The 25,490-nt window shown below is 41.5% G+C and overlaps 1 protein-coding gene across 5 annotated transcripts in view; it reads right to left on the bottom strand.

The window, feature by feature from the left end:
- Positions 1-970: 970 nt before the first annotated feature.
- Positions 971-25,490, bottom strand: part of TFB1M (transcription factor B1, mitochondrial) — a 398,859-nt gene continuing 374,339 nt past the window's right edge. For 4 of the 5 annotated variants that reach the window (XM_063917706.1, XM_063917708.1, XM_063917705.1 and 1 more), the window contains 2 exons: positions 9,136-9,263; positions 971-2,441 (listed from right to left, as the gene is read on the bottom strand). In XM_063917706.1, coding sequence (XP_063773776.1) covers positions 2,195-2,441; positions 9,136-9,263 — 375 coding nt within the window. In that variant the 3' untranslated portion in view covers positions 971-2,194. Of the gene's footprint in view, positions 2,442-3,301; positions 3,425-9,135; positions 9,264-25,490 lie in introns of all 5 variants that reach the window. The other variant, XM_063917709.1, reaches the window with a different exon arrangement.

The following is a 25,490-nucleotide window of genomic DNA, read 5'->3' as shown; positions in this document are numbered from 1 at the left end:
TCCAGATTGATCGCCTGTAATAAAAAAAAATAAAAAAAATGCCCTCTCTCTGAAAACACACAGGTTCAGTGAAACCTGTGTGTTTTCGGTAGAAACAGCCCAGTTTTCGCACCAAAACGGGGCTGTTTCTGGGGATTTTGTTTTTGCCTGTCTGAGGCAGGCGAAACAAAACCCCCAATGAGCAGGACAACCTGCAGCGTCCCATGCCCGCTGCAGAAGGCTGGGACTGCAGGCATCCAGAAGCGGTCCTCAGCGCAGTGACCCCTGGCGGAGAAACCAGGGCAGCGCCGTGACCGCATCCTCCCTCTCCTCTGCCAGCGGTCACATGACGGGGGAGCGGCCATGTGACCGGGGGAGCCGGAGATGCAGCTTCAGGTAACCCCTGATAAGCCACCGCTCATGCTGGCTTATCGGGGGTAATAGGGTAGCCCCCGGCGGGACAATTAGCCCTGGTAAATTACCGAGGCTAATTGGATATCCCCCTATGCCTTTGATACCTTTGACTCTCAGGACCCTGAATTCGGGCAAAGGATTCTCCTGTCCAATCAGGAGCGTCCCCACCACCTTTGGGACATCCCAATGTTATCCTGTGGACCCTGCAGGAGAAAATAGGATTTTAGGATCTTGTACGGAAGGGTGTGCATGTGTGTTCTTCTCTCCTGATTAGGGCTCTCTATGATGCTCCTGCCTTGAGCTTTGAAAACAACTGAATTGCCTGAGCCAGGAGGCGGGGATATAGGGACGTGCCTGTTGCATTCTGGGAGCCCCAAAGCGTTGATCGTTTAATGCCAATCCACTGTCGCTACCTCATATCCCTCATATCCCAATGTTATCCTGTGGGTCCTATGGGCTTAGGAGAAATAGAGTTATCAACCGTAAGTCTAACATAACGATTAATTTCTCCTACGTTCAGTATGTAGACTTGTGATGCCTAAAGTCTACTAAGAGATCCAGACAACAGATCATTACATAAGTGAACAAAAATTAACTGTATTGAGAGATAGAATTAAGTTGACCGTTACATATAAATTTGGGATGATGGGACAAAGAGCTCACACAATCTGGTAGTTTTCTGTAAATGTAGAGGAAGAGGCAAAATTAATACTGCCTGGGGTTTGCAATCCTCTATCCAGAATAGGGACTATATAACGCACCACAGTTTGATTATATAGAGACACTACTTCTAAGAAGAATACAGGTTGAGTATCCCATATCCAAATAATCCAAAATACTGATTTTTTCTGAACAGACTGAGATAGTGAAACCTTTGTTTTCTGAAGGCTCAATGTACACAAACGTTGTTTAATACGCAAAGTTATTAAAAATACTGTATTAAATGACCTTCAGGCTGTGTAAATAAGGTGTATATGAAACAAAAATGCATTATGTGCTTAGACTTGGGTCCCATCGTCATGATATCTCATTATGGTATGCAATTATTCCAAAATACGGATAAAATCAGATATCCAAAATACTTCTGGTCACAAACATTTTGGATATGGGATACTTAATCTGTACTACTATTCACATCAGCATCCCCTAACTTTATTGCATTTGAAAAAAAAAGGTTTGAAATACTTATGCATTAATGGGTTTAAGGTCAGGTTAAAAATCTCCAGACTCCTTATTGCGCTAAATGCAAGAAATATTTTTTTCACCACATTGGATAGGAGTCCTGGATAAGGTAAGCAAAATACATCCTTCTAATTCAAAAATATATATTTAGAAGGTACATTTTACAGCGGTATGCTCCTATGTTCAGAGTACAACCGTGAATGAAGAGCACCTGTTTCCATAACCTTTCATCTCAGAATGTACTTAATTCCACTATGTAGTATGAATATTATGTACTGTAATTAGCTCAAAATTTCTTAGAGACTTATTAGTTTAATAATGAAATGTCACAGGAAGAAAGAAAATGAGTGACCAGTGGCTTGAACTTAAAACGGCATTAGTTTCATATGGCTTGAAAGACTGACTCTTGCTTTCCCCTCTACAGGTTTTGTAAAATACACTTCCCATTCAAGTGTGTGGTTCAACACACAAATCAGCTTCATAAGGTACTCTGTACAGGTAGTATACATAATAACAGGCAGGGAAATAAATTTTCATCTAGAAAGATACTTTAAATATGGGCACATCTTAGAGACAAATCCATTTCTGTCAATACCATTTATATTTTGTACATCTGATTTTATCTTTCTGAATCAGCTTCTTCACTTTCCTGGGGGGACTTATCAGACAGCCTTTTTTGACGAAGTTCCTCTCTAAAGTTATAAGCAAATAAATTGGGATCTTGGTTGCACAATTCACTGTATGCATTGCATAAACCTTGGAAATGCTGCATTGATAGATCAGGTGGTCGTAATGTTGGTTCTACATTAGCCAATGTCAGCATCTGCTCTGTCAGTTTTGTGCGCTGGTCTTCGGGGAATAACAAACTGTAGACAGGAATAAAAGTGAAATGGATTAATTAACTAAGCTGCAGACTAGCAACCCATTCTTTTAAGCAAGGGGTGATCAGTACAATGTGGTCCAGGGAGCTAAGCAATGAACCAAACAAAAATAAAAACAAAGTTGAGGTCCAATGTATGTCTGGGTTATTAGTCTAAATGTGCCATTTAAATACTTAATGGCTATATTTTAATATGGCAATTTATTTTTGTAGTTCATCATATTTTTAATGCTATAAGATAACTATATGATAAATTTAAGTAGTCCTTGTTCTCAGACATTAGTTACTAAAGTGTGAAAAGTTTTAACCTCCAGAAAAGGAGATCATTCATTTTAGTGAAACGATGTAGGTGGAACACATTGTAAAATATTATATGTAAATTATACTTTAATAGAAATTATTAATGAAGACTGATTGATATAAAAAATACACATTTTATCTGCCTTATATACTCACATTATTACAGGGTTTTTATTAGATAAAAGCATTGTACATGATTCAAAGAAAAGTAATGAGGGTGCGCAGATGGTATATTAGGTTAATAAAATGTCACAAAATGTTTAATTTAAAAAAAACAAAACACCACACAAAGTAGATAAATTAATTTTTTTTGTTTTAGGCAGACTGTGGTTAATTAGCCTAAATTAGAAATATCCAAACTCTGCCATTAGGGTCCAGTAAAGATATCAATGCTTGAGTCCTGATTGTTAAATACAATTGACTGAGGTACTAATCAAGTCACTTGTGCTCAAGCATGGATAGCCTTAAAACCTGTATTGTAAGTAGCAGAATTTGGGAAACTCTGGCCTAAATGTTTAAATATAAGGAGAGTTATGTTAGACTTACCATTGTTATCTCTCTTTCTGCGATGTACATTGGGTTCCACAGTGTAGAGTGGATCTGGATCCAGAGGCACCAACAGGTAAAGCTTTAGCTGTCCCAGGATGCATAGTGGCCTCCTCTGTAACCCTACCACCAGGCACAGAGAGCTCAGTTTTGATAACCAGTGCAATGCAGGAGCAGGCAAGAGAGAAGGCAGATGTTAGTCATATAAAAACACAATCTCATGACAGGAGAAGGTACCAGTGGCTAATGACATACAAACCGAAAAGAAGCTAGGTGCGTCAGGGTGGGCGCCCTGTAAAACCCAATGTACCTCACAGAAGGATAGATAACAATGGTAAGTCTACCATAACTTTACATTTCAGCAGCAGGTTACATTGGTTTCCACAGGAAAACATTAGAGATGTCTCAAAGCAGTGCCTCAATGGAGGGGACGCGCCTTAGCGGATATGAGAACCCGGCGTCCAAAGAAAGCATCCTGGGTAGCAAAGGTATCAAAGGCATAGAGCCTAAGAAATAAGTTCACAGAGGACCACATAGCCGCCTTACACAATTGTTATGCGGACGCCCATGAAGGTCCAAAAGACAGGGTAGAATAGGCCTTAATCGAAGCTGGAGCTGGAAGATGAGCTTACTCATTAGCATGTGCAATCACCATTCTAATCCATATAACCAAGGTTTGCTTATTCGCAGGCCAGCCACGTTTGTGGAATCCAAACAGGACAAAGAGGGCATCAGACTGTCTAATAGAAGAAGTCCTGTCCACATAGACACAGAGAGCCATAACCACATCTAAAGACCGTTTTTTTAGGTGATAAGTCCGAAGAGATAAAGGCTGGGATCACAATCTCTTGGTACAGGTGAAAAGATAACACCACCTTAGGTAAGTAACCGGACCTGGTTCGGAGAAACACCCTGTCACCGTGAAAAATCAGAAAGGGTGGATGACAAGACAAGGCACCTAAGTCCGAAACCCTTCTTGCAGAGGCAATAGCCACCATAAACAGGACCTTGGCCGTGAGCTATTTGAGGTCTACTGATTCAAGAGGTTCGAAAGGAGACTCTTGAAGGGCTTTCAATACAATAGACAGGTCCCATGGAGCCACTGGAGGAACATAGGGAGGCTGAATACATAGAACACCCTGAGTGAATGTATAAACATCAGTGATAAAGGCAATCTTGCTCTGAAACCATACTAACAAGGCAGATATATGAACCTTGAGGGAGGCCAGACGAAGACCCAAGTCTAAGCCCCTCTGTAGAAAAGCCAGAATTCTGGAAGTTGTACCTGAACAGGCCTGTTCCGTACCAGAGGCATGGTGAGAGACAGTGCATTGAACACTGCTCTCAGGTCCAGAATGTTGATCGGAAGGAGTGATTCCTCCCTGGTCCAACTACCCTGAAATGAGTGTTGACCAACACTGCTCTCCAACCACAGAGACTGGCGTCTGTTGTCAGTAGGACCCAGTTGGAGATCCAGAATGGACGGCCTCTGCACAATTGCTGGTCCTGGAGCCACCAGGACAGTGACCGGTGAACCTCTGGAGTCAACGAGACCATCTGGTACCTGATCCGAGGTAGGCTGTCCCACTTTGACAGGATCAACCGTTGCAGAAGATGAGAGTAAAATTGAGTGTACTCCACCATGTAGAAGAACATCACCATCAGGCCAAGTACTTGCATTGCCAAGTGTTTCGACACCCTGGGGCAATGAAGGAAGCGCCTTATCCTGTTCTGAAGTTTCAGGACTTTGTCTGGGGATAGGAACAGTCTCTGACTGTGTGTATCCAAGAGTGCACCCATGAGGTTTGAGCTGGGAAAAGGCAGGACTTTTTACCCGTGGGCTCGCAGGAAAGTCACAGTCAGCTGTAGATGACTGAGGAAGACTTTGCGTGAACTTGCCAGAATCAACAGGTCGTGCAAGTATGGGAGGATTCTGACACCCTGGCGACAGAGGTGGGCCGTCATTACGGCCATGACCTTGGTGAAGATCCGAGGAGCCGTAGCCAGTCCAAATGGTAGAGAATTGATAGTGAAGGTCGCCAACAGCAAACCGCAGGAACTGCTGTTGTGATATGGCAATAGGAATATGCAGATATGCATCCTGTATATTCAGGGATACCATATAGTCTTCGGGTTCCATAGTCAGCACAATTGAGCGCAGCATTTCCATACAAAATTTGGACACTCTCACAAACTAGTTCAGAGATTTGAAATTGAGCGTAGGCTGGCATGACCCATGGGGTTTCAGGACTAGAAACAGGGTTGAATAATAACATCTGCCCCTTTGAGACTGAGGAACTGGCACAACCACTCCCGTGCTCAGGAGGGAACTTACCATGGATCCAAAGGGAGAGCTGTTGTGCAGAACTGGTGAGGGGGATGTCACTTGAAGGTGACAGCGTACCCGTGAGAGACTAATTCCAGTACCCAGGCGTCTGAAGTGGTCGTGAGCCAGACCTGGGTGAACTGTAGAAGTCGTCCTCCCACCCTGGGGTTCCCCAGGGAGAAGCCACCCCATTATGCAGTAGGCTTGTCGTGTTCTGCAGCAGGCTGACGGGCTGCCCAAGACTGCTTCGCCTTGGAGGTTTTGGAAACACGAGATGGTCTGGTGTATGTCTGACCTTTCACTTTCCCTTGAGGCTGAAAGGAATGAAAACTTTTTGCCACCTGAGAAGGATTAGTAGTTGGGAGAAAAGCTGCCAGTTCAGACACAATTTTATTTAAGTCTTCCCCAAACAAAATGCCCCCAGTCAAGGGGAGGACTTCCAAAGTCTTGGAGTCCAAGTCTACTTTCCATGACCTCAACCACAGTATGCGGCGTGCCAGGACAGATGTAGCCAACACCTTGGCTGGCAATACTTCCTCCTCAGAGGATGCCTATTGCATGTAATAAGAAGCGGTGATAATATGACAGAGGTATTGTCTGGCATTGTCAGAGATATCCTTGGGTAGCTCTTCCTCTAACGCCTGAACGAATGCTTCAACACCTTTTGCAGCCCAGGCGACAGCAATAGTGGGACTATGAATAGCCCCTCAAAGGGAGTATACAGATTTCAGGCATTCCTCAACACGCTTATTTGTCGGCTGCCTCAGTGAGGTGACAGTGGTGACAGGCAGAGTGGATGACCCCACTAGGCGGGTGACATGAGAATCCACCAGCGGCGGAGTCTCCCATTTGTTACACAACTCTGCAGGGAGAGGGTAGTGAGCCTAGGTCGTTTGGGAATAGGGAATTTATTCCCTGGATTAGACCAGGGTTCCCATCTGATGTCCACTAAATGGTCAGAATGAGGTAAAACAGTTTTAACCACCTTCTGCTGTTTAAACCTATCAGTTTTCTTAGCCACAGTAGTGGAATCCTCCTCATCTGTGATTTGAAGGATATGCTTAAGAGCAACCACCGGTGCAGGGAGATCTATCAATAAGGGAGATTCCTCATCAGTAACACAGGATTTAGTGTCCGACAGGACCGTATGCTCCCCCTCCTCTTCAGATGAGACATCAGAGAGGTTTCTAGACCGTGAGGAAGCAGCCCACTTAGAAGGACCAGTGGCACGGGAGTGACCTGGGGTAGATTTCCGTCTAACCAGAGACTGGTTTAGTTGCTGCAGTTGGTTAGACAAATTTTCCGCCCACGGCGGATTAACCAGAGGGACAATTTGTGGGGGTAAAGGCACAGGCAGCCCCATAGGGGGCGCAAGGCTCTCCACCAGAGTACCCAGCAGGGTAGTGAATGCTGCCCATGGAGGCTCCTGACTAAGTGCAGGAACTGCAGACTAACTGGGAGATGCATGACAAACAGTACAGAGACCCTCATGCAATAATTCCCCCTCTGATAAATCCTTCGAGCATGTTCTGCATGTTGCAGGAGCTTTTGCAGGTTTGCTGCCCTTTTTGTTAGACACTGTACAATGTAAACAATTGGCCTTACACAGTACGATTATATAGCCAGACAAATACAATAACCTGTGGAATAAGACGACAGGGAATAATGAGACTGTAACACAGGAGTATTATACGTATATAGGAATGTAGATAAACTCTGTGTACAACTATAATATTTGATCCAAACGCACCTAGCCCAGGGTACAGAATGTAGTGACAGTTTTATCTGGGAAACACTGAAAGTGAAACCACACAGCAGATACAGGCACACAGTCACATGCAATGCAGAAATTATATACAATAATGCTGCACTGGACTTATATAAATATATCACAGCATGGTCTCAGAGTGGAGAATATAGCAGAATACTCATACAATATACTCTGCAACGTGCACCTTTTCTAAACTAACACTGTCTCTAAGACATGTAGGATACTCAAGTGAATGTAAAGGCTCAGCGCTGTACACAGGCGGCTTTACATGGGAGACCTTGCCCAACAATCACGGAGACCTGCTGCAGTTATGCTGTTAAGATGGCACCCAAAGTCTCTGTGAAGGAGCGTGTGAGGCAGCTCCAGGGCAGGAAATCTGCAAGGAAATGGTGCCCTGGGCCGGGGGAGGGGCTGTCTCCCCTATGCTGGTATTCCACCCCAGGTACTATGGAGCCCCATTAAGTTGGTGTTAATACACCTGACCTGCGCTCCAAATGCACTGGTGGTCTAGTGGGGTCCTTGCCTAGTGACCGTGTCCACGCCAGCATCGCGGTCCGTCTCATCAGACCGTGGTTTAAAGGCGGGTCCCACCTAGCAGACCCTCTTTTCTCCTCCCCGTAGCAGTCACACGATCCCGAAGAGCAGTCTGCAAACGTGCCTAAGTCGGGATGCTTCCGTCGCAGGTATCCGGGAACCAAGCCAATGAGAGTGTGCAGCGCCGCTTAGGAGGTGATGGAGATGCAGCATTGAATGTCACAGTGACTTACAGTGCTGCCAGCTCAAATAGCAAAGTCTATTTCTTTCAGTTGAAAAGCTTTCAGGGCTGCCCTGTTCAGTGACCTGCTGCTGCAGGCATCAACTTAAAACTGACCTCTCAGTGCCTGGAGGCAGAGTTATAGAGGAGGTCCCTATGCATCCTGGGACAGCTAAAGCTTTACCTGTTGATGCCTCTTGATCCAGATCCACTCTACACCCTGATGTTTCCCTGTGGAAACCAATGCAACCTGCTGCAGAAAATAACATTTACTCAACTACAGATGTGTCTTCATACATCAAGACATGCAGTGTGAAATGCCTGGCATGAGTAAGCCGCCAGGTCTCGTGGAACTCTGCTAGGGCTTAGCATGATTTTTACGCAGAAAGTGTGTCTTAGTCGCAAAGCAAGACTGTGCTGATTAATTTCATATGTGACACCTGACAACTGCATGTGACGGAGGATGTATTTGGAGCACAACAGAACTTGCATGGGAAAGCTGCGGCTGCTGCACCATAGTACTTTGCATACATTCAGACACACCGGTGAGTTCTAGCTGCATTGTATTGTGACTAAAAAGCATATTTGGCAAAAAAGATGCAACAAAGATGCCTGATGCTGGCAGAGTCTCATGGGACCAGGAACGCTGAGCAGGGATGATAGGCATGACTGCATCAATGATGTATGAGGACACATCTGTACAACCAGCAACCTAATTTAATATCTGCAACGATACAAGAAAATATATATAAATTAAGTTTTAGATAAACTAAGAATGTTCATGGCATTTTTATTTACATTCTCTAGGTTTGTTTAAAAACTTGTATGATCATCTGCTTCATGCAGTCATTCTCATTTTACACATCATTTTAAATCTGATTTGTGACAAGTAAACTAAACTTGACTCCCTACAGTAAATGTAATAAGATTACATTTAAAAAAAAAAAAAAACTTTATAATTTAATGTAAAACATCTCACTTACGAAATTCCTCGATAGCAGTTTTTCCGCCTTAAGTGGAAGGCACTTTGGACTACTTTTTCTACAAGTTTAAAAGGCTGTTCTATTCTTGGTTGTATTAAGGGTGTCAAATGTACAACACCCACATCAACCTAGTAAGAGAAAAGGAATATTTGTAACGGTTTTAAAACATTAATTACAGTGCTTATATATTGAAATACAGAACAGACTGTCTGAAAGTTTGCTGATGAAGATACATACAGAAAATCCCAAAAGGGGTTTGTTTGTTTGTTTATTATTATTATTATTATTTTTTTTTTTTAAATTCCTAGTCACAAAACAAATGCAAATATGTCTGCTTATATTAATTAACTTAAAATTGGCAATACATTTCTGCATGCACTCAACACTGTTATTTTTCCCCCTTAAATACTCCTAACTCCTATTTAATAAATGCTAATTAACTGGATAAAACAACAGATTCTGAAAAAAATAATTCAAATAAATTGCTGGTGATCAATGTTGGAAATAAGGAGCATGGGACCTCATTCCGAGTTGTTCGCAACAGTTCATCGCATCGCAATCGGCGAAAATTTGCAAACTGCGCATGTGTCAAAGCAACAATATGCGTGCGCAAAGCCAGTGTTACGACGCTTGTGCAAAAATACTAACGGATTTTCAGAATGCACTATGATAACGAAAACAGGGTGTGACGGAGGCGGAGTAGAGGATTGGCTTCGCTATCTAATGAAATGGGCGTGAAAGTGGGTGGCTAGTGTGGGAGTATGCAAACGGCAGTAGGCGTGTTTTGTGCAGAAATGCGTAGCTGATGGTTATAAGTACACAAGAAATGTTCGCTACCTGAACGCAGCCTAGGAGTAAGTCTGCAGCTACTCAGCCCTTGCGAACTTCTGCTACAAGTGTGTTGGCCCATATTTAGCTGGTAATTGGCAATCTAAGTCACCTGTAGAGCAAATAATTGCCAAACACTGCAGTTACAAATGACTCTTACCAGCAATTTTTTTTACATATACCAATTTATCATTTACCATGTCTAAATCTGACACACTGACAAATAATGTACTGGTTTTTTATTTTATTAATTTTTAATACTTTGCTGTTAACAGCATGTTTTTTATTTGTTAACAAATATTCTCCTTGATCAAGTGTGAATAAACCAACTTACAAACTACATCCGCTTAATGCTAACATGCCATGTTTCTACATTGTCATCTTCCTTTGTACATACCGAACAACATAAGCCACATAATGCAGCCTACGCTTAATGATACTAACACACTTATTATTGTTTTGGAACATGTGACCATTTCAAATACTATGGCATGTTGCCCCTAGTAACCCAAGTTGTTTTCAAAGATATTTTTTTGTCTAGGCACAGGTAACTGTTGTGAAAGCAAACAAATTACCAAATAAGAATTTTCAATGTTTGTTCCCTTGGTCCACAAATGTAAATATGCAATGTAAAGGCCCATACACACTTGACGATAAAATGAGCGACGTCGTTCATTTTAGCCCTCATCAACGACGTCGCTTATTATATCGTCAAGTGTGTATGCATCCGTCGACCACCGATGCGCGGCCCCGAGGGACGTTAACGACCCTCGCTTATCTGTGGAGCATGTATGCTCAATTTCCACTATGGTTGTTACCGACCAGAGACGTCGTTGAATGTGTATGGTGTGAACAACCAACGACCAAGCCACTGTTCACCAGCCCTGTTCCCAGCATTATTTTAATAAACTGTTCAGCTTGGATGCTTCAACGATGAATGGTCTTTGGTCGTTGGTAGTGTGTATGCTCATGTCATTTGCTCAGCTGTTCAAGGGAAGTTCAAGGGAAGTTGTTAACGACGTGTGCATCGTCAAGTGTGTATGGACCTTAAAAGTTTACTGTACACATTTTTCAAGAATGCATAACCTTAAAATAAACACACAAACAAGTTTTTGTTTTTTTTTATTTAAGAAAATAAATAAATTCAGTAAGCCAACATGGCTAGAAATTAGCATGAAAATAAAAATTTGACATGTGAGTAGAGAGCACCTATTTCCGTCAAACTCAAAGTGACAGGTTGACACGCCTCTAATTAAGCAAATCACGCCCATAAACACGCCCCTAATCACTCATCCGACACTCCCACTTTTCCTCCCCTTCTGATGTTGTTTTATATGAAATAAGCTTACAGAATGAGATATAAGTGTTGTTTAACCATTGAAAAGCCTCCTGCGTATTAACTCTTAGTTGCACCAGTAAATGTTATATCAAGTTGATTTATAAAATAAGCGTGCGAGCTACGAATGCTTTTTATAGGATTCGATCGTTCTGTCTATAAAATTGTATAAAGCTTATAGCTTGAGTTCACCTTTCTGTGACTGATAGTTGAACTCAGTCCTTGAGATTTGTTACAGATAGGTGAACTATTAATGGATGTGCTGTGCATTAAGAGTTCACTATATGTGTATTTTAAACTATGGTGTTTGTTACAGATTAGTAAACTAATGACCAGTACACATAGACGTGTATTTTGTTTTAATTAGTAGTTGACATATAGATCTAGATGTTCCTTATGATGTTTACGTTGTTACAGACAGATTGGTTAACTAATGACCAATACACATAGACAAACCATTTTGCATTAATCAAGATTTGACATTGAGAAATAGAGCGATCTCACACTGACATACATATGAAAACCATGTTAAATGAAAGACACAAATGTTATTGTGGCTTATAGAATATTAGTTTATCACATCATATGTACTTTCAAAAAGGGGCATGTTCAGACATGTTTTCTATATGTCTATATATATATATTAGATATATCAGTTTATCAACTATGCATATTATATTGTTACACTGCTGATATGTATCATTAAGGTCTGAGTATGTGATAAAATTGTTACTGTTCCCTTGATATTTTAGAATATAAGGCATGTCCAGACCTGTATATTAAAGAAAAAAAAAAGATTACACCAAATACCACATATTACTGTGTATTACAACGTATATATCGATGCATACATACCATATATTACTGTGTATCAAACCGTTTATATAGCTGCGCACCATATATTACTGTATATTACACCGTATATATCGCTGCATACATGCCATATGTTACTGTGTATTAAACAGTGTATATCGCTGCATACAGACCATATATTACTGTGTATTACAGCGTGTATAGCACTGTATACATACCACATATTACTGAGTATTACAACGTGTATATCGCTGCATGCATACCACATATTACTGTGTATAAAACCGTTTATATAGCTGCGCACCATATATTACTGTATATTACATCGTGACATGTCCAGACATGTATATTATCGAAAAAAGATTCACACAATTTATATCATTGTATACATACCATATATAACTGTGTATTAAACCGTTTATATTGATGCATACCATAGATTACTATATATTAAACCGTATATATTGCTGCATACATGACATGTTACTGTGTATTAAACAGTGTATATTGCTGCATACAGACCATATATTACTGTGTATTACAACGTGTATAGCACTGTATACATACCACATATTACTGTGTATTACAACGTGTATATCGCTGCATGCATACCACATATTACTGTGTATAAAACCGTTTATATAGCTGCGCACCATATATTACTGTATATTACATTGTGACATGCCCTGACCTGTATATTAACGGGAAAAAAAGATTTACCCAAAATACCACATATTACTATGTATTGCAACGTATATATAGCTGCATACATACCATATATAACTGTGTATTAAACTGTTTATATAGCTGCATGCCATAGATTACTGTATATTACACTGTATATATATATATATCTGTATACATGCCATATGTTACTGTGTATTAAACAATGTATATCGCTGCATACAGACCATATATTACTGTGTATTACAACGTGTATAGAAGTCTGATGTGACGAAACGCGTTGGGTTCCCTGCAGTGACCCCCTTGCCTATTTTAAAAGCTAAGTCCTTCCTTTCCTTTTTTATCCTTTTACTTGTTTTTGGATCTTTTTATGACCTTTTATGTAACCTACCTGTATGTGCTATTAAAACTGTTTGTTCGATTTTATATTTTTTGTCTCATGAATCATACATTTTTAATAGTAACCTTTTGCACGTTTACACAACAGTAGTCGCCGGTACCCTTATCCCCCCACTGTATATATATATATATATATATAGTACTGTCCATATGCAAGTGAACCTTCACAGGAACCACGCTTAGGATAGACCAGCACACTAATACTTTAAATGAACATTACATTACACACCGGGAATAAATAAGCTGGGTTTACACTGTAGCGGTTAGGCACTTGGCACTTTACTTTGTTGCACTGCAGGACGAGCAGTGCTTTGATAAACATGCTGAACTTATTTTTCCCCTGATGAAGGCATACGAAACGGCTGTTGGGATGATGAGTATATCACTGCACATGATATGTTGCTGCTAAAATTACCTGTGCTGCATGTTTGCATCAAATTTTTTGCACTTTATTAAATACAGAAAAATGTTCATTTAAAGTATTAGTGTGCTGGTCTATCCTAAGCGTGGTTCCTGTGAAGGTTCACTTGCATATGGACAGTACTATGTTATTTATCTGACCTGGCACCTAACAAATAACCTGGAAGTGTGTTGCGACTCTATTTGTGGAAATTTATATATATATATATATATATATAGCTGCATACATGCCATATGTTACTGAGTATTAAACAGTGTATATCGCTGCGTACAGACCATATATTACTGTGTATTACAGCGTGTATAGCACTGTATACATACCACATTTTACTGTGTATTACAACGTATATATTGCTGCATGCATATCACATATTACTGTGTATTACAACGTGTATATCACTGCATACATACCACATATTACTGTGTATTACAATGTGTATAAAAATACTTACACCAACAATGTTGTCAGGCTGTGCTTAGTCAATCGGTAATACGTTGGAAGTCGTTTACTCTAACTCTATATCCCTAGCGCACTGTTACCCGCCTACCTCCTGTTCCCTACGCTGTTTGCGCTTTATCAAACTGGTTAATATTGTTACAGACTGTTACACCTTTACACGCCGGAATAACTGAGATTTTGTATGTTACACAGGTTTAATTTGTGTTTTTTTACAGACATTTAAATTTAAAACATGTTTCAAAAGTAGCCGAGCCTAGTCACGGATCGGTTTCAATTATTTCTGCAAAATGATGTATGTTGGCGTTAATAAAAGCAGTTGTCTTAACTGACCGATCTATGTATTTTGGTAGGCCTTTCATATACGGCTCAACAACTTCTTTAATAATGTCATGTTTACATTTAGCACTGTGGCTCAAACCTTTAATGGGTTTTAACAAATATCCTGCATTTACATCCCAATGTTCTCAACATCTTACCGTATCTTACCCCATCAACGCATAAAATTGTATTTCAGCATATTGGTCTACTTGTTCTGTATTTTGAATTCCAACAGCTATGTCAGTCGTCCGTGGTAAAAATATTGGGTGTTGCTGCTACACAATCAACCGCTGTGGTATTACTAGAAATTCCTGCAACAAATATTAACATTTCACCAGAACTATTCTGCTGTTCTTGTGTCATTGTCTCTATTTTGCTGTTACAGCGGCCACGTTACTGACGCTTGATACAGTTTGTAACACAATCCTAATCCGTTGAGGTGCATCATCTTCGGAATACGATAATTTCTTTTAAGATCGGTAAAATATTGAATTATAATCTTTGTCGTTCATTCTTGGTCGATGCGGTCTGCCTTTGTTCGGGTTGATACAGCTGTGATGTATCCCCATAACCAACGGCCTAAAGGCCCATACACACTTGACGATAAAATGAGCGACGTCGTTCATTTCAGCCCTCATCAACGACGTCGCTCATTATATCGTCAAGTGTGTATGCATCCAACGACCACCGATGCGCGGCCCCGCGGGACGTTAACGACCCTCGCTTATCTGTGGAGCATGTATGCTCAATTTCCACTATGGTCGTTACCGACCAGAGACGTCGTTGAATGTGTATGGTGTGAACGACCAACGACCAAGCCACTGTTCACCAGCCCTGTTCCCAGCTCATTATTTTAATAAACTCTTCAGCTTGGATGCTTCAACGATGAATGGTCTTTGGTCGTTGGTAGTGTGTATGCTCATGTCGTTTGCTGAGCTGTTCAAGGGAAGTTCAAGGGAAGTCGTTAACGACGGTCGTTAACGACGTGTGCATCGTCAAGTGTGTATGGGCCTTAACATTCTTCTTTAGGCTGTTATGTCCGATCGAGGGCGTTGCAAATTGTTCGTTGTTTCAGCGACTGTTGTTTTGCCCAATTATGCTAGGACAGTGCATTAGCGCATCTGTAGCATTGCAACTTGGTAAACTAATGTGATTGATATATATGAATGGTATTGAATGTGAATTAAAAAAACAAATCAACTCTAGGGAACAGGCTATATAATAGGTAGCATGTATCACCATCCCAAGGTTGTGATAATCTCCAGGGCAATTCCACTGGATATTTATCCTATAATTTGGGTATAATTTTTAAACAAATAATACTTTGTTATCATGTGCAATCTGCCTAACTACACCAGTATTATGTGTTCCAGAATCATAATATATATGATAAATATATAGCGTTCAAATAAGATACAGTATTCTCACACTGACATACATATGAAAACCGATAATAAGCAGTTCCAGCTACTGTAATCCTTTACATGATGATTTTGGTATATACACATATACTACAGGTCACTACAAAGATATGAATCATGATATATAAGATCGCTAAACAAAACAAAAGAGATCTGTAATGATTTCTGACTAACTAGTTAACTCAGTGTACAGTAATCATATAGGTCCCTGTGTCATATAGATGTGCTTGGCATAAATATTTCCAAACGTTCCTAACTCTAAGATGTTTCATGCATGTTGTACCACTAAATATTGTAAATAGAATATCAACATGACAGATGATATAACTGAATTTATCATGATGAATCTTATATATTCCTATATTTTACTAATGTAATACCCTTATGGGGTATAATTTTTAAACAAAAAATACTATGTGATCATGCGCAATCTTCCTATCTACACCAGTATTATATGTTCCAGAATCATAATATACTGTATTTGATAAATATATATCATTTAAATAAGACACAGATTAGTTAAATTGAATAGTAACAATACTCATATGTTATGTTGGTAATAATGTAACGGGCTATTTTAACATAACAGATCCTATTTAGGAAAATTATGACATGATATGCCTTGTGACCCAATAGTTATTAAAACTTTTTACTGTAAATATAATGTTTGTGCATGCATACCCCATGAGATATGTACTTCTATTAAGCACAAACAATCATATTGGCATTCTACTCTAACATTTAGGGTAAAAGATTAGAATGGATCAAGGTAGCATAGCTTAAGGACTGATATAGGTTCGGCGGCCTCTTTGACAATCCATGTTATGGATATGAAGTAAACCCACCAATAATAAGCATTAAAAAGGATACCAATAATATGATTTTAACATATGGTCCCAGATTTTCAATAAAGGATGTGTTGTGTATCTTCTTATTTAATCCTAATGGAGTCATAGTATTCAACAGGCAAATGTATCTAAAGTTTTTCTTTAGTGACTACTTAGTAATGTTACCACCACTTATCCCTAGCTCAAACTGTTCTAGATCATAATTTTTCACCTTTTTGTGATTACTAGCATGGAATCGTAGAAAGTGTCTCGTCAAACTTGTAATTTTCTTCATGTTGCTTATATCTCTTTGTGTATTTTTAATGATATATACATGATCCAATATTCGTTTTTAAAAAGCATCTTAGTCATGCCGATATATTTATAAACGCATGGGCCTATTAAGCAGTAAATTACACCAAATGTGTGGAGCAGTTAATGAAGCTTTTTATTTCTGTTTTATTGTTATTTCTGTCAGAGAACATCTGAGTGCTATGAATATATTGGCATGCTTGACATTGTCCACAGGAATAACAGACAGATAATGATGGATTTTTCCTCTGATGCTTGGAAAAGTGACTTCTAAACAAATTATCCCATAAATTTGTTGATATCTTCCAGATGATCTGTATGTTCTTATCAAATTCTTTCTTCAGATCATCATCCGTGTTGTGTATATATCGATATTTGTGTAATGACGCATTGATGTGTATCCACTCTTTACAGTTTGTAACGATGCATCTTATTTGGCACAAGGTGGGTTCTCTTGTCTTGGGTATAAGTAAGGATATACTTTAGGTTTTATTGGTGGCATTATAAGCTTTCTGTAGGTTCTGTTTTTCATAGACCATCTTAGTGTATATCTTTAACTCATCTTGCTTTTTCTATAAATTTCAACATCCGATCAATTTCTTCTGGTTCGGATATATTCTCCTTTTGGAATTGATCTCAGAGTGGCGGGATAATGCGAACTGATGTGATGTAAAATACTGTTGGCGGCCGTGGTCTTACGGAAAGCATCGACGCAGATTTCTCCAACGGCTGTTTTGGAAATCTTCAAGTCATGAAAAGTATTACTATTGTGACTTATATCCGATGTAAGTTTAAGTACTAAGTCGCTATTATTAAGAAGTTGAATATTTTTTCTAGAAGGGCTGCTATTAAAACTCTAAAGGAGCTGGCAGAGGAAGGTGAGGAATCCACCTCAGATGTTATGAGTGTGTTCCGCCCTAGTGGGTTACTTACGTCACTGCTGTCAAGTCGTCCAACAGAATTAACGCGGGCAGATCACGAAAAATATGTTAGTTGAAAATAGCTCTTGAATCAAGAAAGCTTCTTGCAGACAAGTTTCCCAGCTTGACATCTTCCTCTGGAAATACTTCCCTTGGAAAGACTGCTCCCCAGCCTCGGAGATCTGCATGCATGGACACCAGGATCTAATCCTGAATCCCGAACCTTAGTCCCTTTATTAGGTGAGACTGTGCAGACACCACAGGAGCGATATCCTGGCCATTAGGATTATATTCCAGTGCATGTGTAGGTGAGACCCGGACCACATTTCCAACTCTCTCTGCACATGTTATATCTGCCTGCCCTGCAGTACACATGAGGGGTAATTCTGAGTTGATCGCAGCAGGAAATTTTTTAGCAGTTGGGCAAAACCATGTGCACTGCAGGGGGGGCAGATATAACATTTGCAGAGAGAGTTAGATTTGAGTGTGGTGTGTTCAATCTGCAATCTAATTTGCAGTGTAAAAATAAAGCAGCCAGTATTTACCCTGCACAAAAATAAAATAACCCACCCAAATCTAACTCTCTCTGCACATGTTATATCTGCCTCCCCTGCAGTGCACATGGTTTTGCCCATCTGCTAAAAAAAAGTCCTGCTGCGATCAACTTGGAATTACCCCCACGGTTTTGCCCAATTGCTAACAAAAATCCTGCTGCGATCAACTTGGAATTACCCCCAATGTACACACATATCCTATATATATATATATATATATATATATATATATATATATAAAACATACATATAAGCGGATTGTCCGGAACCGTCGGGTCCCTAGTGACATTAATGTGTTCTGAATGTGTATGACCATGTACTGAATGCCCCAGTTGTGGATCTACCAGGAAACGTTATGGTCGACAGAAACCAAGAATTCGTCGACAGCAGGTAGTATCCAGGCAAAAATAACATTCTTGCGACCCCACGGGGTCCGAGGGAAGTATACATATATCATTTTAATAACACTCCCCCACATATACTGCAGTGTCTGTGCTCGAGCTACAGGCCCATGGAACCTTACCGCACATATACATATAAATATAAACAGGTATAAGGCAGTTACAGCATGTTAATTTACACCCAGTAATAACAGTCGGTGCCGACAGGGTCACCCACATACTACTGTGTGTCCCATACCGTGTTTACTTTTGACAAGCATACAACCACCGACCCGCTGATACTGCATCTACTGAATTAAGTACCAACAGGCGTCGGCGATGCCGACAGTGATCCCCATAGCTGTCTGTGACAGAGTCCTCATGTATGTCGACATATATGGACTAAAAAGCTATAGTGGGTATATCTGCCAGGGAACACACAGAGAAATATGCACAACAATGATTACATGGCCATTATCTAACATAGTGCTATATTTCCTATCATAGCACTAAAACACTGTGCCCCCCCTCGTTTGCACTGTTTTGGCGGGGACATAGAGAAAATGGCGCTGAATCCCGTTGTGAGGACTAAGTCCCGCCCCTTCTCGGCGCGCTTCAGCCCCACTATTTATATATATATATCTTTTTATGCTGGCAGGGGTCCGTATACAGTGCCTACGCACTGTATACATGCTTTGCCAGACTGATTAGAGGTATATATTGCTGCCCAGGGCGCCCCCCCTCAACACCCTGCACCCTTTGGAAGCCGTTGGTGTGTGGGAGCAATGGCACGCAGCGCGACCGCTCCTTTATACTGGCGGGGGTATTGTACACGGTGCCCGGGCACCAAATATTTATCTCTTCCCAGCGGAAAGACCCCAGTAACTTGGGGCGCTCCCCTCTCAGCGCCCTGCACCCTGTGAGTGCCGTTGGTGTGTGGGAGCATGGAGCGGAGCGCAGCGCGACCGCTGCGCTATACCTCCGTTACTGAAGTATTCTGCCGTCACTGAAGTCTTCTGTTCTTCTAATACTCACCCGGCTTTTTTCTTCTGGCTTCTGTGAGGGGGTGACGGCACGGCACCGGGAACCAGCAGCTAGGCGCACCAAGTGATTGAACCCTCTGGAGCTAATGGTGTCCAGTAGCCTAAGAAGCAGAGCCTTTGAACTAAGAAGTAAGTCTAACTTCTCTCCCCTCAGTCCCACGATGCAGGGAGCCTGTAGCCAGCAGGTCTCCCTGAAAATAAAAAACCTAACAATAAAGTATTTTAGAGAAACTCAGTAGAGCTCCCCTAGTGTGTGCCCAGTCATTCCTGGGCACAGAGTCTAACTGAGGTCTGGAGAAGGGGCATAGAGGGAGGAGCCAGTTCACACCCATTCAAAGTCTTCTAGTGTGCCCATGTCTCCTGCGGATCCCGTCTATACTTCATGGTCCTTACGGAGTCCCCAGCATCCTCTAGGACGTATGAGAAAGTAGTCTTGTCATTCTAGTAGTCTTTCTTCATTTTGGTTTGTCTTAATTTTTGTCCTTGTTTTTTTTGGGGGGGAATATCTTGTCAGTGTGTGTGTGTGTGTGTGTGTGTGTGTGTGTGTGTGTTTTGTAGTGTAGTGGTAGTGGAGGAGTGTGTTGTTTGTCCTTTTTTTAAGTGATGTTTATCCTAATTATGTCTGACTCAGAGGTGGATGAGGTGGGGGAGGTGAGTGAGGTAGAGGGTGTGAGTGAGGTGGAAGAGGTGGGTGAGAGGGAGGAGGTTAATGAGGTTGAGGAGGTGGGTGAGGTTGGTGCTGCAGCCTCTAGTGATAGTGCAGCAGCTCCACAGCCACTCACCACTACGAAGACTGGCTGCAATGTAAAGTTTAGTTATGCTGAGAATGTGGCTTTGGTGCGTGCGCTGATGAAATATCAGCGGTACCTATTTGGGCCAGAGGTCGCAAAGGTGATATCACGGAAGACAGTGTTGTGGGCTAAAGTTGTTGCTGCTGTAAATAGTGAGGGGGTGGTCAAGCGGACGGAGGACACGTGCCGAAAACGGTACTATGATATAAAGCGCCGTGTGAAGTCCAAAATGGCCAAGGAGGCGAGGTCAGCCCTTCATTGCCAGATATCTGGACTACGAGGAGCCCATACGGAGCTTAATACCTCCTGAAGTTGTGTCAGCAACCCATGTCCATGTTTCTGATCGGCCCAGGAAGGATGGTGAGCATGTTTTTTCTTAATAACATACTCTGTATTTTTTTAGATTTAATTTGGTTTGGGATAATGTGGGTCATGTGACCTAGCACGTTACTCGCATCTTCAACTACACGGCAGCAAAACCCTTGGCATTGTTAATGGCTAATCCAAAAACCAATGTAGCACATAACAGTACTGTATGCAAAATGTGTCTTAAAATGTATTATTGTTTTTGTATTGTGAAGTTGTTAGTTTGTCCGGCATTTAATTTGCAAACACCAAGCTTGCCCTTCATCACATTTGCCACAAAATGCATTGTACTCTGTATTTTGAGGCAGTTAGCCATGTGCAAGGTTTCACAAACAGAGATTCAGATGTTATATGCTGGAGTAGGCCTAAGTAAATATTAAACCAGTGACATGTGCCAGCTAATTGAAGCACCATTTAATCTGGTTAAAAAATAAGCCACCATATTTTTACTCACTTGCCGCCTGTATTTGTCACCTTCACCATGTCGAAGTTGAAAATATTTCAGTACACACATCACGTACAAACTACACACAGATGGCCTCCATGCGCGTACTTGTTCTGCCGTGGGTGCACATATTCGCAATTTGCTTATGATCGCTCCCGCGGTCCTGCGTATTAGCGCGTGGTATGAGTAATTACGGTAGTATTTGTGATCGCATGGAAAAACCATAAAAACACATTACATATTTAATCCAAATAGTGCACAATGTACACATAGCCCACAGGCACTGCACCAGCGATTTATACTTGATTAAATGGTACAGCAACAAAGGGATTTACCTTTACAGGATAGGAGGGGACAGAACTAGGTTATAAGGTGGTGTTTGGTAACCAGCTGTAGGGTATTTTAAGAGCAATATTCCGGTGTTGGTTTGCAGAAGATCGCACGCTCCTGCGTATAGTTATGCGCAGGTGTAGAATATTAATATTAAGTGTATTTACTGTACGCCTTGTATTCGGCGGGAACCCAGTGGAGAACATCTGCAAGTGCACCTGGACCAGACATCGCCTACTTATTCAAAATGACCTATGACCTCTCTTGTACTGTAAATGACCATCCCAGTGACCAATAGACAGTTTCCATTGTGTTAGGTTTTGGACAAATGTATTAAAAGCCAGCTGCAGGCCCGGTCACTCTCAAAAATCTCTGAAGGTCATCTACCTTGATGACTGAGGACCGGATCGGGAAGCACAGGCGAACAAACATATGTACCATTGACTGTAGCCTCTTTTCTGTTATTGTAATTGTATCTTTGTTGTAACCCCTTTTATCAATTATATGTTGGCGGGTCGGATCCCAACTTCCTAAATAAAACTGGTGTCGTGTCTCTTTCTCTGCTAGATTTGTAAGTGTATTTCAGACACATGTGAAGCTGCATAGTGCTCACGGCGTGTCGTTGTGCATGTATGCACTGCGTGTACTTTGTACGTACGTCGCGGCATTAGTACGCAAAGTGCGTACACGGTACGGGACTTTGTACATTGAGTAATAAGTAAGTAGGTTAAGGATTGCATACAATTTTAAAGTGTATTGAGTGTGTTTTAAAGTATTGCTTTTAGTCCTGTAAGTAAATCAGCATTTACAATTGGGGGATCGATCCGGTTTTTCACACACTCAAAGGCTAGCAGATCATAGCAGACTTTAATCTATCAGCAAAGGGTTGAAATATATATTTACGTTAAACCTTTTTCTGGTTGCTGGATGTTTTAAAACCCTATTTGTGTGCTGTTAGATTGTGTCTGCTCTGTCTGGTCTGCAGAGGTGCTGATAGAACCCGTAGGTAAACAGGAAAAAAGCTATTTAAAAATATGTGTAATTTTTTCGGCGCCAAAAGCGTACCAATATTTTGCATACTCCCCCAACATAGTGTTGCCATAGGTTATTAGTCATTTCTAAACCTGTGTGAAATCGGATACATTTGTTTGCTATATAGATAAATTTGAAATAAATGTATTTAAGGGAGTAATTATAAAAACACAAAATGCAGTTCTGGCCCAGTTGTAAAGGGTTATACAGAACAAGTGTGGGTTGTGTTTGTGGGTGATTATAGTTTGTATTGCTCACATTTATAGAGATTGTGTGATTTGTTTTATTGCGGACGCACGTTTGTACACGTGGTCTGGACAAAGTACAGGGGAGCGCTCGTGGCGTAATAAGCACGCTGGTCGCGTGTTTACGCAAGGTTGTGTAGGCATTACGGAAGCTAAGTACAAAGCACACGATATTTGTTCAATTAAAGGTGGGATAGTATACATTTAATACAATAGCACATAACTATCCGATTTGAAAAACAGGTTACCTTAAAAATTTAGTTTTAAAAAAACTGTAAGTAACTCTGGGGTAAAGTGGCCGACCTAAGGGAGTAAAAGTTTTCTGTACAGAAAATAAAAACAAGGTGTATTTGAGTGAGTGAAAGCGGAGTGAGTGAAGCTGAACCCCGGAATTCGGGATCCCGTCAGTGAACACTGGGTTAGTAGAGGCCCGGTGGCGTAAGGTTCGCTACCTTACGTGAATATATTGTGGAAATACGCAAGTCGTGAGGAGACTTGCACAGGAGCGTGGTAGGGAATTGTGAATTGTGACCCCATATAGTTTTTGTTACCCTCCGGCTGAGGATCGCAGCTTGTGAATTCGACTCCCGCGATCGTAGGTCATATAGATAACTAGTATCTATAGGCTGTGCGATTGAACCAAACGCCCGTGTGATTCTACACAGCACAACATGATACCATTGTGTCATATGCGCTGTGGAAAAGCATACGCAGACATGATTGTGTAAACAAATAAGATTTTACTTACCGATAAATCTATTTCTCGTAGTCCGTAGTGGATGCTGGGACTCCGTAAGGACCATGGGGAATAGCGGCTCCGCAGGAGACAGGGCACAAGAATAAAAGCTTTAGGATCAGGTGGTGTGCACTGGCTCCTCCCCCTATGACCCTCCTCCAAGCCTCAGTTAGGATACTGTGCCCGGACGAGCGTACATAATAAGGAAGGATATTGAATCCCGGGTAAGACTCATACCAGCCACACCAATCACACCGTACAACTTGTGATCTGAACCCAGTTAACAGTATGATAAAACGAAAAGGAGCCTCTGAAAAGATGGCTCACAACAATAATAACCCGAATTTTTGTAACAATAACTATATACAAGTATTGCAGACAATCCGCACTTGGGATGGGCGCCCTGCATCCACTACGGACTACGAGAAATAGATTTATCGGTAAGTAAAATCTTATTTTCTCTGACGTCCTAGTGGATGCTGGGACTCCGTAAGGACCATGGGGATTATACCAAAGCTCCCAAACGGGCGGGAGAGTGCGGATGACTCTGCAGCACCGAATGAGAGAACTCCAGGTCCTCCTCAGCCAGGGTATCAAATTTGTAGAATTTCGCAAACGTGTTTGCCCCTGACCAAGTAGCTGCTCGGCAAAGTTGTAAAGCCGAGACCCCTCGGGCAGCCGCCCAAGATGAGCCCACTTTCCTTGTGGAATGGGCTTTTACCGATTTTGGCTGTGGCAGGCCTGCCACAGAATGTGCAAGCTGAATTGTACTACAAATCCAACGAGCAATCGTCTGCTTAGAAGCAGGAGCACCCAGCTTGTTGGGTGCATACAGGATAAACAGCGAGTCAGATTTTCTGACTCCAGCCGTCCTGGAAACATATATTTTCAGGGCCCTGACAACGTCAAGCAACTTGGAGTCCTCCAAGTCCCTAGTAGCCGCAGGTACCACAATAGGTTGGTTCATGTGAAATGCAGAAACCACCTTAGGTAGAAATTGAGGACGAGTCCTCAATTCTGCCCTGTCAGAATGAAAAATTAAGTAAGGACTTTTATATGATAAAGCCGCCAATTCTGACACACGCCTGGCTGAAGCCAGGGCTAACAGCATCGTCACCTTCCATGTGAGATATTTGAAGTCCACAGTGGTGAGTGGTTCAAACCAATGTGACTTTAGAAAACTCAACACAACATTGAGATCCCAAGGTGCCACTGGAGGCACAAAAGGAGGCTGTATATGCAGTACCCCTTTTACAAATGTCTGAACTTCAGGCATTGAAGCCAGTTCTTTCTGGAAGAAAATCGACAGGGCCGAAATTTGAACCTTAATGGACCCTAATTTTAGGCCCATAGATAGTCCTGTTTGCAGGAAATGGAGGAAACGACCCAGTTGAAATTCCTCTGTAGGGGCCTTCTTGGCCTCATACCACGCAACATATTTTCGCCAAATGCGGTGATAATGTTTTGCGGTTACGTCCTTCCTGGCCTTGACCAGGGTAGGGATGACTTCATCTGGAATGCCTTTTTCCCTCAGGATCTGGCATTCAACCGCCATGCCGTCAAACGCAGCCGCGGTAAGTCTTGGAACAGACAAGGCCCCTGCTGGAGCAGGTCCTTTCTCAGAGGTAGAGGCCACGGTTCGTCCGTGAGCATCTCTTGAAGTTCCGGGTACCAAGTCCTTCTTGGCCAATCCGG

Source organism: Pseudophryne corroboree, chromosome 4 (assembly GCF_028390025.1).
Source record: "Pseudophryne corroboree isolate aPseCor3 chromosome 4, aPseCor3.hap2, whole genome shotgun sequence".
In the NCBI taxonomy this organism is placed as follows: domain Eukaryota; kingdom Metazoa; phylum Chordata; class Amphibia; order Anura; family Myobatrachidae; genus Pseudophryne; species Pseudophryne corroboree.
Note: the sequence above shows the minus strand (reverse complement) of the source record. Positions and strands in the feature narration are given on the sequence as shown.